The 12143-nt window shown below is 37.7% G+C and overlaps 1 protein-coding gene across 1 annotated transcript; it reads right to left on the bottom strand.

Moving 5' to 3' along the window:
- Positions 1-7621: 7621 nt before the first annotated feature.
- On the bottom strand, positions 7622-9411 carry LOC104245705 (probable 2-oxoglutarate-dependent dioxygenase AOP1). Its single transcript, XM_009801359.2, has 3 exons — positions 9005-9411; positions 8117-8438; positions 7622-8032 (listed from the first exon to the last, which is right to left on the bottom strand). Exons 1-3 carry the CDS (start codon positions 9379-9381, stop codon positions 7778-7780), a joined length of 954 nt encoding a protein of 317 aa, XP_009799661.1. The 5' UTR covers positions 9382-9411; the 3' UTR covers positions 7622-7777.
- Between the last annotated feature and the right edge of the window lie 2732 nt (positions 9412-12143).

The following is a 12143-nucleotide window of genomic DNA, read 5'->3' as shown; positions in this document are numbered from 1 at the left end:
ATAATTTGCAGGTTCGTAATACCAAAGGAAATAGCCTGCAACAACGAGCCACAATTTAAAGGCTCAAAAGTCTCAAGGTTCCTTAACGACTTAAAAATCAGAAGAAGCACATCTTCGCCATACTACCTGAGCGCAAACGGCCAAGTGGAATCGATAAATAAGGTGATTATTCAAAATCTCAAAACGAGATTGGAAGTAGCCAAAGGCAAATGGCCCGAAGAGTTACTGGGAGTGTTGTGGGCATACTGAATGACAGCCAAGTCAAGCACGAAAGACACCTTTATCTTTTGTATACGGAGCAGACGCACTGATCCCAGTGGAAATGGGAGAACCTACAATAAGATACTTCTGAGTAGACGAAGAAGCAAACAACGAAGCATTGCTGGTTAGATTGGAGCTGCTTTACGTACGCAGGGACTTGGCGCATATAAGGATTGTGGCTCAAAAACAAATAAGGGAAAGATGCTATAATTAATAAAGCTAACCTCTGTTATTTCAAAGTGGGGGACTTGGTTTTAAGGAAAGTGACTCAAAACACCCGAGAGCTTAATGCAGGGAAGATGGGTCCGACATGGAAAGGCCCCTACAGGGTTTCATCTATCACCAGGATCTTATGAACTGGAAAATCAAGACGGAGCAACTGGAATGTGTCACACCTCAAAAGGTACTATTGCTGGTGAGCACCATTATACTGAAAGTATGTGTTGCACTCATTTTTCCTTCGTCCAGTTTTTCTCCCAACTGGGTTTTTCTAACAAGGCTTTTAACAAGGCAACAATGGAAAACATACTATGAAGGAAGTACTATCAGCAAAAATAAGACCTTTAAACAACAAGGCATAGAAACGACAAGACATTACAGGATGGTTAGATAGTCTTTGGCTCGATAGCAAAGTTCCTAACAAGAAACAAAGCTTGCTATTGGACAAAAAGCTATCCGGTCGTTAATGATTTCCCATTCATTATAAGCCACTAGGGGGTGGTTAGATAATCTTTGGCTTAGTAGCAAACTTCCTACGGGAAATGAAGCTTGTTGTCAGACCAAAGATTATCCAACCATTCACTAGTGGAACCTTCAAAGGAGCAAGACTTCCAGTGTTCCAATTCAAATTATTCGCATTCCAATACTAGAAGGGTAACGATACAAGAATACGGTAACCTGACTTCCACATAAAGTGGGACTACAAAATCCAGGAACAAAGATATATCATTGGGAACAGGGACTGGGCAGCCAACCCCGTAGAAACAACTTGTACAAATTAGCCACAAGTAATGGCAATTTCTTTTTAGCACAACAAACGCTTATGTACTTTTGAAAATGAGAGGAATAAAGTATATCCCTTTTATTTTTATCATGTTTTTTGTCCATACAATGAATTAATTTTATCATTTGAAAGCTAATCAAGTACTTCAAATGCTAGTGCCAGAATGAACAGGAGACGTCCTCTTCAAGACCAGCATAAACATAAGAGGGCCCTCTCTTATGAAACCCTCACAGTAAAGGGTGGTTCCGGAACTCAAAATTTATTGGGGAAAAATTCACCCGAAGCTTTGCATAATTAAATGGAAAAAATAAACTTTGCGCGATGATTAACAAAAAGAAATTTTATATAACAAAACGTGCCAAGCAACACAAGCACAAAAGTACGAAAAAAACAATAGAAGAAAAAAAACAAAAAATTAAACTACTGCGTCCCTAGAACTTGGGGAAGAGAAGCATTTGCGCCCCCAGGAGAAGTAGGTGGATCTGCCATTGGCTCGGGATCTTGGCCTTCATCATCATCCCCTTCAAGTTCCTCCTCAGTTCCTGAGAACTCGGAATCGGAACCTGAACCAAAAGAATTAGTTGTATCGGGCCGAACTGGGAGGCACCTCTGGGTAGTTGACATCAAAGTCAATGACGCCCGCTTTGGCCTCTTCCAAGATTTTTCTCCTCATGTTATACATTGAATATGTTTTCTAAATAGTGAGGATATCCGCTCGGCATTGGAGTTCTGACTTAAGTTAATCAACCTCGATCGAAAGGTTATTCTAATCAGATCTTATGGCCTTAAGGTTGAGATTAAGGTCATGGATAGTGAAGATATGAACCTTATTGTGTTCTATGACCTTCTTATATTTCTCCTCCATCTGGGCACGCTTCTCCTAAGCAGCAGCAACCTTGTTAGCTTTGGAGTTCAAATTGCCTCCAAATTATTCAATCTCTCAGTAGAGGCAGCCTCGCACTCGACAGCAGCAAGTACAACATTTTAGACCTCAGAACACTTATCCTTTTACTTCTTGAAACTGTGTATTTAACTGGGAGGCTTATTGGCTAAGGGCCATTACTTCTTGTTCTCTCTGCTGCAATCGAGCCTCCAACTCACCCACTTCGATAGATTGTGCCTCCAGTGTCATGAGGCAAGCAGCAATTTAGACACGCTCAGCCAATAGTTGATCCTGCTCGGACGTGAGTCTTTCTTCATTGAGGATTAACTTTTGAAGGCCCTCGGAGGTAAGGAAGTTGGCCTGTAAAGCAAAAATCCAAGTTAGAAATCCTTCTATAACAAATTAAAAGAAAACAAACAGCAAAGAGAATGAGTACCATACTGTTGTTGCATTGTGTATGGCATTATTTATCATACACTCCCCCGAAAGAGAGTATTTTCTTCTTGTCTTTTCTTAAAACTGGCGACTTAAGGTAATTGGTGAGTTCCACCGGCCAGGATAGCAAATGGAACTCGGTAGAGACCGAGAGGGAGACATTCCTCCTCCTCTAGGGATCTACAGGGAGCAAATAGTTGTGCCCTAAATTCCCATGGTCTAGGGACTGGGGAGGGGGAATATCCTTCTATCGCGTGTCGGTGGCTGGTGGGTGTGATGTAGCAGTTGCTGGTGATGAAGGTATGACCGGCGTGGAAGAAGATAAAGCTGATGGTGTTTTAGGTTGAGAAGAAGTTGTGGCAAAGGCTGTGCTGGTTGTGGGTTCCTCATCAACCGAAGACGGAATAGGACCAGTACTCAACCCTATAGTACTGGGAACGGTAACTGGGGCTCGAAAACAATCTCCCAGAGCTCTTGGAGTCATCCTCGGTTGGTGTTATAAGCTCTTCAGATTGAGAATGATGTTGAGCTAATGAAGGTTGTTATCTCCTTTGTAGTGAAGCCCCTTCATCACTGGCTTCCCCATCAACATCAATCACCACAGTAGCTGCGGTTGGCTTGGGCGCGACGCTCTTCACCTTTTTACTTTTGCCCTCGGTAGAGGAGCAGTGCTGCCTTTTTGGCTGCTTACTCTACGGCCTGGGACTCCGAGAGGAAGCACTTGCACCGGAAGCTGATCCAATGACCCCTAATCGGGTGAAGGCCTCCTTGAACAACCTCACAATCTCTACGGGATCATCCAAGGCATCCTCCTCGGGGACAGTAACAGAGCCCTGCGGAAGACCTGAATTCAGCGGAAAAAGAAGTTAACCAACTTTTTTATACACGAAAATAAGGTAAAGACTAGATTAGTTTTGCGAATTAACTTACTATGATTTTTGGCCTTCCACCCGTATTTGAGGACCAGTTCTTTCCATCGGCGGGTCTAAGGCGTGGTAATATCTAGAATCTTCTGAACCCACTGGTCCAAACCATCAACCCTTGGTGGTGTCCACCGAGTTGCTAAAATAATAAAAGTGAAAGATAAGTAACAACATGAAAACGACCTTTTATCTGAGAAAAGAGAGACGATAAACTTACATGTACGAGTCCATGACTCAAGGAAAGATGGATTTGTGGACGACATGATATCCCTGGTGGCAACTACAATGAACCGCTCCATCCATCTACGGTCGTTGTCATCATCCATACTGGTGAGCAAAGCATGTTGGTCACATTTGCTAAAGTGCATCACTCCTCACGAAAAGTTTTGAGGGAGTAGAGGTTCATTATGTGAGCCAAGGAGAGAACTTCCCCTGTATCTTGGAATAGCCGCCGTAGACAGGCTACCGTCCACCACACAAAGGGGCTCACTTGTACCAAGCAGACGTGATACCGGCGATAGAACTCGAAGATTACGGGGTAAGGTCCCTCGCTCAATGAGAACGGGCCCAAAGTGAAGGGGTATGTGTAAACATACGTAAAACCCTTCTCAATGAAGGTTACTCGCTCCACCATATCGAGAGCGAATGATGTTGAAATCATGGCAAACACAATCCTCCTTCACAACACGAATAGTAGAAGGGCAGATGAAAAAAGGGTACACACCAACAACCCATGTACGAGAGTTTATAGAAGGAAACTTCTCTTCGAAATGCTTGATTTTACTGAGCCTTCTGGGAATGATGGTGTTCACCGTAGGAGGGGCAGCATCATTGGTGCTTTCTTTGTTTTTTAGAGAACTTGAGTTCTTGGAGGAGGAAGCCATGGTTAGTAGAAGGTAATAAGAGTTCTTTGAAGAAGAAGATCAAAAGCAAGAAAGAGTTGAATGCAAAGTAGTTGAGAAAGTTTTGAAAAATTGTGAAGTGTAAAAGAAGAAGAATGAGACGTATAAGAAAAGTAATATGCAGCTAAAATCGTGGCCATGATTACCTCGAGAATCGGCGAAAGTATTTCTAAATCGTAAAGTGACGCGTGTTCGAGGTATTAAATACGGAGAGACGTGCGTCTAATCAAGCATCAAAAAAATTTCAGAGGGGATCAGAAAATTTTCCGCTAAGAAAGGTATCTTCACCAACTTCCCAATGATACAAAGATGTACCACCGGAAAGCAGGGGGACTATCTGTATAGGTTAATATCGGTTTGTATTAACTACTCGAATAATAGAGCGACACATGGAACCAGAGAGAGAAGGAAAGCGAGGAAAGTAGAAGCCAATACCATGGACAGTATCTTCAGTTAGCACCGGGAAGACCCCGAAGGGAATATTACTAATAAAGACAAACGAATGTTTGTCACCCGATGACATTCAATGAAGAATATTCTTCAGTATTAAATACACAATCTATTGTGAGAATGTTGGCATTCATAGCCTGCCATTACATATTCAGCAATGGCCTCATAATTGTCACTTAAGAGGGGCTTGATCCTAAGACCTTGTTCTCTAGGTGTAACTTTAAATAGTACTCCCTTCAGTTCACAATAAGTGACCAGTTTACTTTTAGCACGCCCATTAAGAAAATGCTAAATCTTATAAAAAAATACCTAGTATGACTATACTACCCTCATTAAATATTGGTCACATAGTTATAGTGAGGAGCGAGAAAACTTTTTAGGGATATGCACATAAGGGTAAAAGAGTAAAAATAAATTGAATTTTTTCTTGATTACCTAACTGGACACTTATTTTGAACCAAAATTAAAAAGTAAACTAGTCACTTATTGTGAACCGGAGGGAGTAACTTCAACCGCCATTGTTAAGGATACGAATTTTCTGATAAACTTATGCTACATATTATTCTAAAGCTCAATAATCTTTATTTCTTGTCTATTGATATTTTGATTACTGCCTTCAGAATCTCTGCTCCCGGGACCAAGATATTTTTTGTTTTATCTCGATTTCAATGCTAAGTCTTGCATTTCATTTAATTTATTTATTATTTTGGAATCGAATCGATTTACTTGTCTATAAACCACATCAAATTCAATTGTACTATTTGCACTCATTATGGAGCTTAGACAGTTATGTTGTGTAATTGAATTGATCCTTGCATCTATTACTACATGTTAATTCTTTGTCTCTTAGCGAAAAATCGTAAAAAATTGGCCTATAACAATGTCAGCATCGCACAAAAGGTTGAGGTCCAAGGAAATCAGCCTCAACACGAAGATTCAATCAGTGATACCCGCAACGAGGAGGATGTAGCCACGCTGGTCCATGGCGTCCAATATCCATGACACATTCAGGAGGCAACTACTGATGATGTTGAAGACGAGCATGTTGCGGAAACGATGAGAATCCTAAGGGAACAACAAAAGGCTATTATGGGTCATCTCTCGCGACAGATCAGGTCATGACAGGGTTGAGACAAGCGTTTTCGGGTGCTTCCAATAACGCGTATGGAAGAGGTCTAATTCCTCCTGGTGCTCCCGCATACCAAACAGTACAAAGGGTTGATAACAACACCCCGAAGGGTGAAGTCGGCTTCGACGGAGACAGGGGGAACAACAACGCATGTGGTAACAATAATGAGAATAATCCCTTTTAAAACCAAACTAATGCGGTTTATGAGGGAAATAAATGCCTGAATGGACAAAAGCACGGGCGCACCGCCAGTGTTGAAAGGACTGGACTCAAATAAATACACTAGTTACATTTCAAACCGAGCATGGCACCGGAGTTAATTCCAAAGCAGTTCAAAATGGCAGACGTGCTAAAATATTATGGGACTTTGGATCCTCAGGAGCACCTCACCACCTACACAATGGTGGTGAAAATAAATGACTTAGCTCCGCACGAGATTAAGTCAGTCTTGTTGAAGAAGTTCAGGGAGACCCTCACAAAGGGGCCTTGACATGTTATTCACTTCTACCTGAGCACTCAATAGATTCCTTCGAGATGCTCGCAGATTCTTATTTTGTATAATAAATTAATAAATTTGACTTGTACATCGCAATTCATGAATAGGGGTGTGCATTCGAATCGGTTTATCGATAAATCAAATCGATTATTTGTTATCGGTTTATCGATTTCGATTTCGATTTCAAAATTTTCCTTATCGATTTATCGATTTCGATTTCGATTTTGTCCTCTTCGATTATCGGTTTATCGATAAACCGATAAGCTACAGTAATTTCTTTTTTAATTTTTTTTTAAAAAAAATTTAAATTTTTTTAATTTTTTTTACCCTTATTCTATAATACCCTTTCCTTTACCCTAAGTCCCTAACCCTATTATTTCCTCTACCACATTTAAGGAATGATCATATTTAAAGTTCAAGGGAATGAAGTTCAAATTAATGGAAAATAGAATTAGCCGTGATGATGTATTTTGATTTTTTGTTTGTTTATACCATTGGAGTGTTGGTGGTATACATTTGATCCCTTACTTTAATTTCGTTGCATGTGCTTGTTGACACAATTTTTATGTTATAAACGGTGCTCTTCTTATTTTAGCTTCCTTTTGTCCATATTAGTTAGGTGTGTTTGTAGCGATATACTTTCCGTGGAATCCCGTAAATTTTTTTATTGGTGTAATCGATAACCGAATCGATAAGCCCCAAAAATCGATAAATCGAAATCGAAAAAATTGAAACCTTATTGAAACGATAACGATAAGCATATGTACAAATCGATAATCAATAAGTAATTATCGATAAGGGTCAAAATCGAATCGATAAATCGAATGCACACCCCTATTCATGAATGCGATTTTATTTATTTCCCTTAGACTTCGACTCCAAACGCACCAGAATAGGTGACTATTTTGTTTGTAAAGAAAAAAAAAAGGTCAACAAATTGTCTTTTCGTCACTTAATTAGAGCGTGAAAGAAATTCCTCTGAGCACACTAGGCTTTTGGAGAGGAGTAGTAGTAGTAAGATCTAACATGCAGATTAAAAATTAAGGTGTTTTTCATCAGTATTAATTCTCACGAAATTTTAAAAAATTAGCAAACAATATTCATCATCTAAAAAAGAGAACAAATTGCACAACAATATATCACGTACAATATGTTATTGGATTCATTATACACACAAGCAACAGAAGAAGTAAATTAATCGGCGGAAATACAAAAATTAAAGAGACAAGAGCAGACAGAAATTACATGGAAAATAGCTAGGATATTATTTAGTAGTAATTAATTAAACGTGATTATCAAACACCACAAAAGTCTTTGACTAAATTCTGCGATCTCCGACCACGTTCTGTGTCAAAAAACTTGATCAAATCTATATGAACAAATGGCTGAAACTGCAATGGATGTTCTTCATCAACTAGTTCTTCTGCTACTTCTATCATTTTATTATCCTTTAGAAAAGTAAATATTCCAACAGTGTATCTTGTTTCATTCCCACTTATATCCATAATCACCTTGTGGACAGGCGTAAGAACGCGATCATTGCTCCACCCCTGTAATAATATTAAAAAAGTTTAACTTCTATACACTGACAGTAAATAGAAATATATAAGGTCGCGAGAAAGTTTAAAGTTTACTCTGAATGCTTCACCCGCCATGACTACAAAAGAAGAAGGTGGGAAATCCAGAGTTAACCATTGTCCATCTCGAGTTTGAATTTCCAAGCCTGAAATGTGATTTTGATATAGTACGGTCGTGAATGTTTTATCAGTATGTGGGGGGAAAACCATACTATTTTCCTTTGTATTTGGAGCGTCATATTTCAGGTATCGAAGTAGATACGTGGTTGATTCAAGGTATGATTCACAGTTTTTCTCTATTCCATAGCTTTCAAATAGCATTCTTACAACTTTCTGATCCAACTCCGCCACAATCTTTGAAAACGTCAATGAATTCTCACTATAACAAAGGCAAAAAATCAAAAAATAAATTATTTTCTAAGTGTATATCGACGTCTAAAGTCGTGATTAGAGACGTATCTAGAATGAGTTCAACTGAATCCAGTGATTTCATATCGAACAATATATGTACAACAAAAACAATAATATATCCGGTACGGTCCCATAAGTGGGGCTGGAGAAGTGAAATGTATACGTAGATCTTACGCCCTGGCTCGTGAAGATAGAGAGATTATTCCGGTAGACCCTTCACTCAAGAAAGGTATGTGATATCGAACAATATATGTGCGTACAGAACCGGAGCTAGGATTTAAAACTTGTAGGTTCAAAATTCTAATCTTTTAAGTTATTGGATTCTAAATTAATAATTTATGCATATTCAATAAATTTTCTTAAGATAAATATAATGTATAGACCAAAACTACTAGGTTTGGCAGAATCCGTAGTCCAAAGGCTGGCTCCACCACTGTGTGTGTATGCCAAAAGAAGTTTTAAAGATGCGCTACATGGTATAAATATGTCACGCGTATTTTGAACCCAATAAATTTAAATTCTGAATTCCCTTACCTAAAAAAGTCGTTTCCTTGAGGCCACATGAGGTTGGAAAAGCTTTGAATACCTTGAGAAGTAGTTGCATAGTCAATACCAAAGGCTTCATGATTAGGTAGAAATGGAATTTGACCAACATAGCCATGGTAGGGTTTTTCATTTGTGTTTAGAATTTTTTTCTCTAAAGGAAGCTCAAATAACTGTTGGGAAGCTTGAAAAATGGATTTTTGAAGTTGGGGTGAGATTTTATCATAAAGTGCTATAAAGCAGCCATGGTTTTCAAAGGCAAACCTGATATCTTTACATGTAAATTCCCAAGTGGCTGTGCCTGGCCTTAGTTCTTCATTATTGAAGTCTACTACTAGTAATTGTGGTGAAGCTGTTAAAGAACCCATAAATTTCTAAAAAAAATTCTAGTTTTCCTTTTGGTTTCTGTGATTTTATCACTACTTGGATTACATGGTTTTATTTAAAACTAACATATCCTAAATTATTTTTAAATCATTTTTGTCACAATCCATTATATGAAATTGGTAAAAGCTCCAATCTTTTTATTTATTCGATTGTCAGCTATACCCTCTCAACGGGTGAACTAAGTGACGGTACAAAGAAGGCCTCTCACATACAATTTTGACATTGAATTTCTTTTTTGACACATCTCGGACGGGGTGGGCGGTAGGTGTTGTTGATAATTTCTTTTACTATATATTTGGCTAAGTTTATAAGTATTTTTTGGCTTATTTACATATTTTGGTAAAGTTAAAAGTGCTTATAAGCCAAAAGTCATAAATTGATCATCCCCAGCTTATAAATTTTTAGCTTATAAGCACTTTAAGTTTGACTAAGATTTTTATTATTTTATTATCCCTAAAATATTCCTTTTCAAAACAAACTCCTACATTGATACTCACTACCTCACGTATTTTTCAACCTAAACCGGGTCTCTTCAAGTCTGCAATTCTCATTGACTATTTGAGGTAAATAAATTCTTTGTTCCTTTGCAAATTTGTATTTATGTGATTGTATATTAATCTTTGAACTGTATGTAATAAACGGGGACATATCAAATTTTTGGTGTATTGCTTTCTAAGTGTTTTGGTGATGAAGACAGAATTTCTCTTCAAATATTTTATGCTATTTAGGTTTATTTTTTTACTGGAAAACTTTTGTCAATTTATTAATTATTATAACTTATTATTATATGATTATCACAAAATAAATTATATTTATCATAAAAATTATCTTATCTAATCACATTTGTATTAAAAATAAAATGACAAATAGAATATTGTATTTGAATCGATCTGGAATCTAAATTTCGAAGAATTTACGCCCTTATAAGTGTAAACAGTTCTAAGGTTATAAAAGTCATTTTAACATAAACAAGAGCTTATCAACACTTTTTTATCAAATACTGCAGCACATTATTATCAACTTCAGCACTCTTATTCAAACACGTAATTGTTTATTTATTAAATCAGTTTCAGCACTTAAAAGTGTTTTTCAGCACCTAATGCTCATCAACTACTTCAAATCAGCTAATCTAAACGAGCTCTTAGTTACTTATTTGTTTTTCAAAAAAAAAACTTTATTTATGGAGTATTTTTCTATATCTTGTGATCCTGTTCTTCCTTTGATCCCGTGCGTAACGGAAATTTAATACATCGAACTGCCCTTTTTTCTCAGTATTCTAAATTTCTAATCTCAACTTCACTTGTTATAGTAGGTACCATATCTAATTTTTAAGATTATTAATTCTAATATTTATGGACGGTTTTACATAACAGTGTAAAACGATGCTATATTATGGATGTATAGTAGTTAATTGTTTTTTATAATTAAGAAAAAATTGAACGCCTTCGTCGTGAGGGGACCAGAAACGCCATACGTAGATTGATGTGGAAAATAATGTAAACTTAAGTAAATGATTGAAATTCTTTTTATTGGAGTTCGTTTATGTTAAATGACCTGGGGAGGGGGGGCTGATAGTTATTGGTGTACCTTAATGCATTCATTAATCTTTATTACGAAAAGGATTCATGTACTTTTTAAACACAATTTCTCTTTCTAGTCAATTGTTTTCGAAATTAATTTGTCACGACCCTAAACTCTAACCTGTCGTGATGATGTCTATCGGTAATACTAGGCAAGCCGACTTTCAAAATACTTCGATATTTCATTAAAATATAAATCAAAAGTCTTTTTATTACAGAATTTTCATAAAAACAGGAATTAAACTCAAAATAAAATGTGGAAGCCCCAAACATCGGGTGTCACTAAGTCATGACCAACTAGACTTTCAATCTAAAGAGAGTGTTTACGATAGTCTGCGTCTAAATATCAATACAGAAAAGATAGATAATAAAGAAGGAGCACAAGGTCTGCGAATGCCGACAGCTACCTTGTAAATCTCCGGAAATCGACCGCGCACCAGCTTCATGACCTCCGTGTCCGGTCACACCTGGATCTGCACACAAGGTGCAGGGACTAACGTGAGTATACCAACTCGGTAAGTAACAGAAATAAATAAGGAACTGAGAAGTAGTGACGAGTTATACAAATACAGTTCATCTCAGAAGTTTCAATAAAGGATAGGCATGCTTTCAATTTGGAATTTAAGTCAAATTAGTTTGTTTAAGTCAAGTTCAAGTAAAAATAGGATAAGATATCTTTCAGCAGTTTTCAAAATAATGATATAAGGCAACTAGGTGCATAAATAATGAAATCATAAACAGCCTCTCAGGCAATCATCACTCAGTCCTCTCATTCACTCCAACCTCACAATCATTCTTTCCTCACAGTCACTCATTCCTCACGATCGCTTAGCACTCGGCACTCGGCACTCGCACTTAGTAGGTACCTGCGCTCGCTAGGGGTGTGTACAGACTCCAAAAGGGCTCCTTCAGCCCAAGCGCTATAACAAGCCAATCATGGCATAAATCAGTAAAACATGTAGCGGCGTGCAGCCCGATCCCATATATATATACATATATATATATCCTTACTATCAAGCCCTCGGCCTGACTCAGTCATCAATCTCTCTAGTCTCTCGGGCTCTCAAAAAGAAGGAAAACCAGCCCAAACGGCAATAATATGATGCATCAAATAGAATAACAGAGATTGAGATATGATATGTGATTAAAAACTACGATTGAAT

Source organism: Nicotiana sylvestris, chromosome 6, assembly GCF_000393655.2.
Source record: "Nicotiana sylvestris chromosome 6, ASM39365v2, whole genome shotgun sequence".
Taxonomy (NCBI): Eukaryota; Viridiplantae; Streptophyta; class Magnoliopsida; order Solanales; family Solanaceae; genus Nicotiana; species Nicotiana sylvestris.
The sequence above is the reverse complement of the archived record's forward strand: the minus strand, read 5'-3'. Positions and strand labels throughout refer to the sequence as shown.

Excerpts from the sequence above, each read along its gene's own strand:
- LOC104245705 (XM_009801359.2), bottom strand. The coding sequence starts at position 9,381 with ATGGGTTCTTTAACAGCTTCACCACAATTACTAGTAGTAGACTTCAAT. Across the intron at positions 8,439-9,004 it reads CAAGGAAACGACTTTTTTAG|TGAGAATTCATTGACGTTTT; the intron begins GTAAGGGAATTC and ends CCTTTGTTATAG. Across the intron at positions 8,033-8,116 it reads TGGCGGGTGAAGCATTCAGA|GGGTGGAGCAATGATCGCGT; the intron begins GTAAACTTTAAA and ends ATATTATTACAG.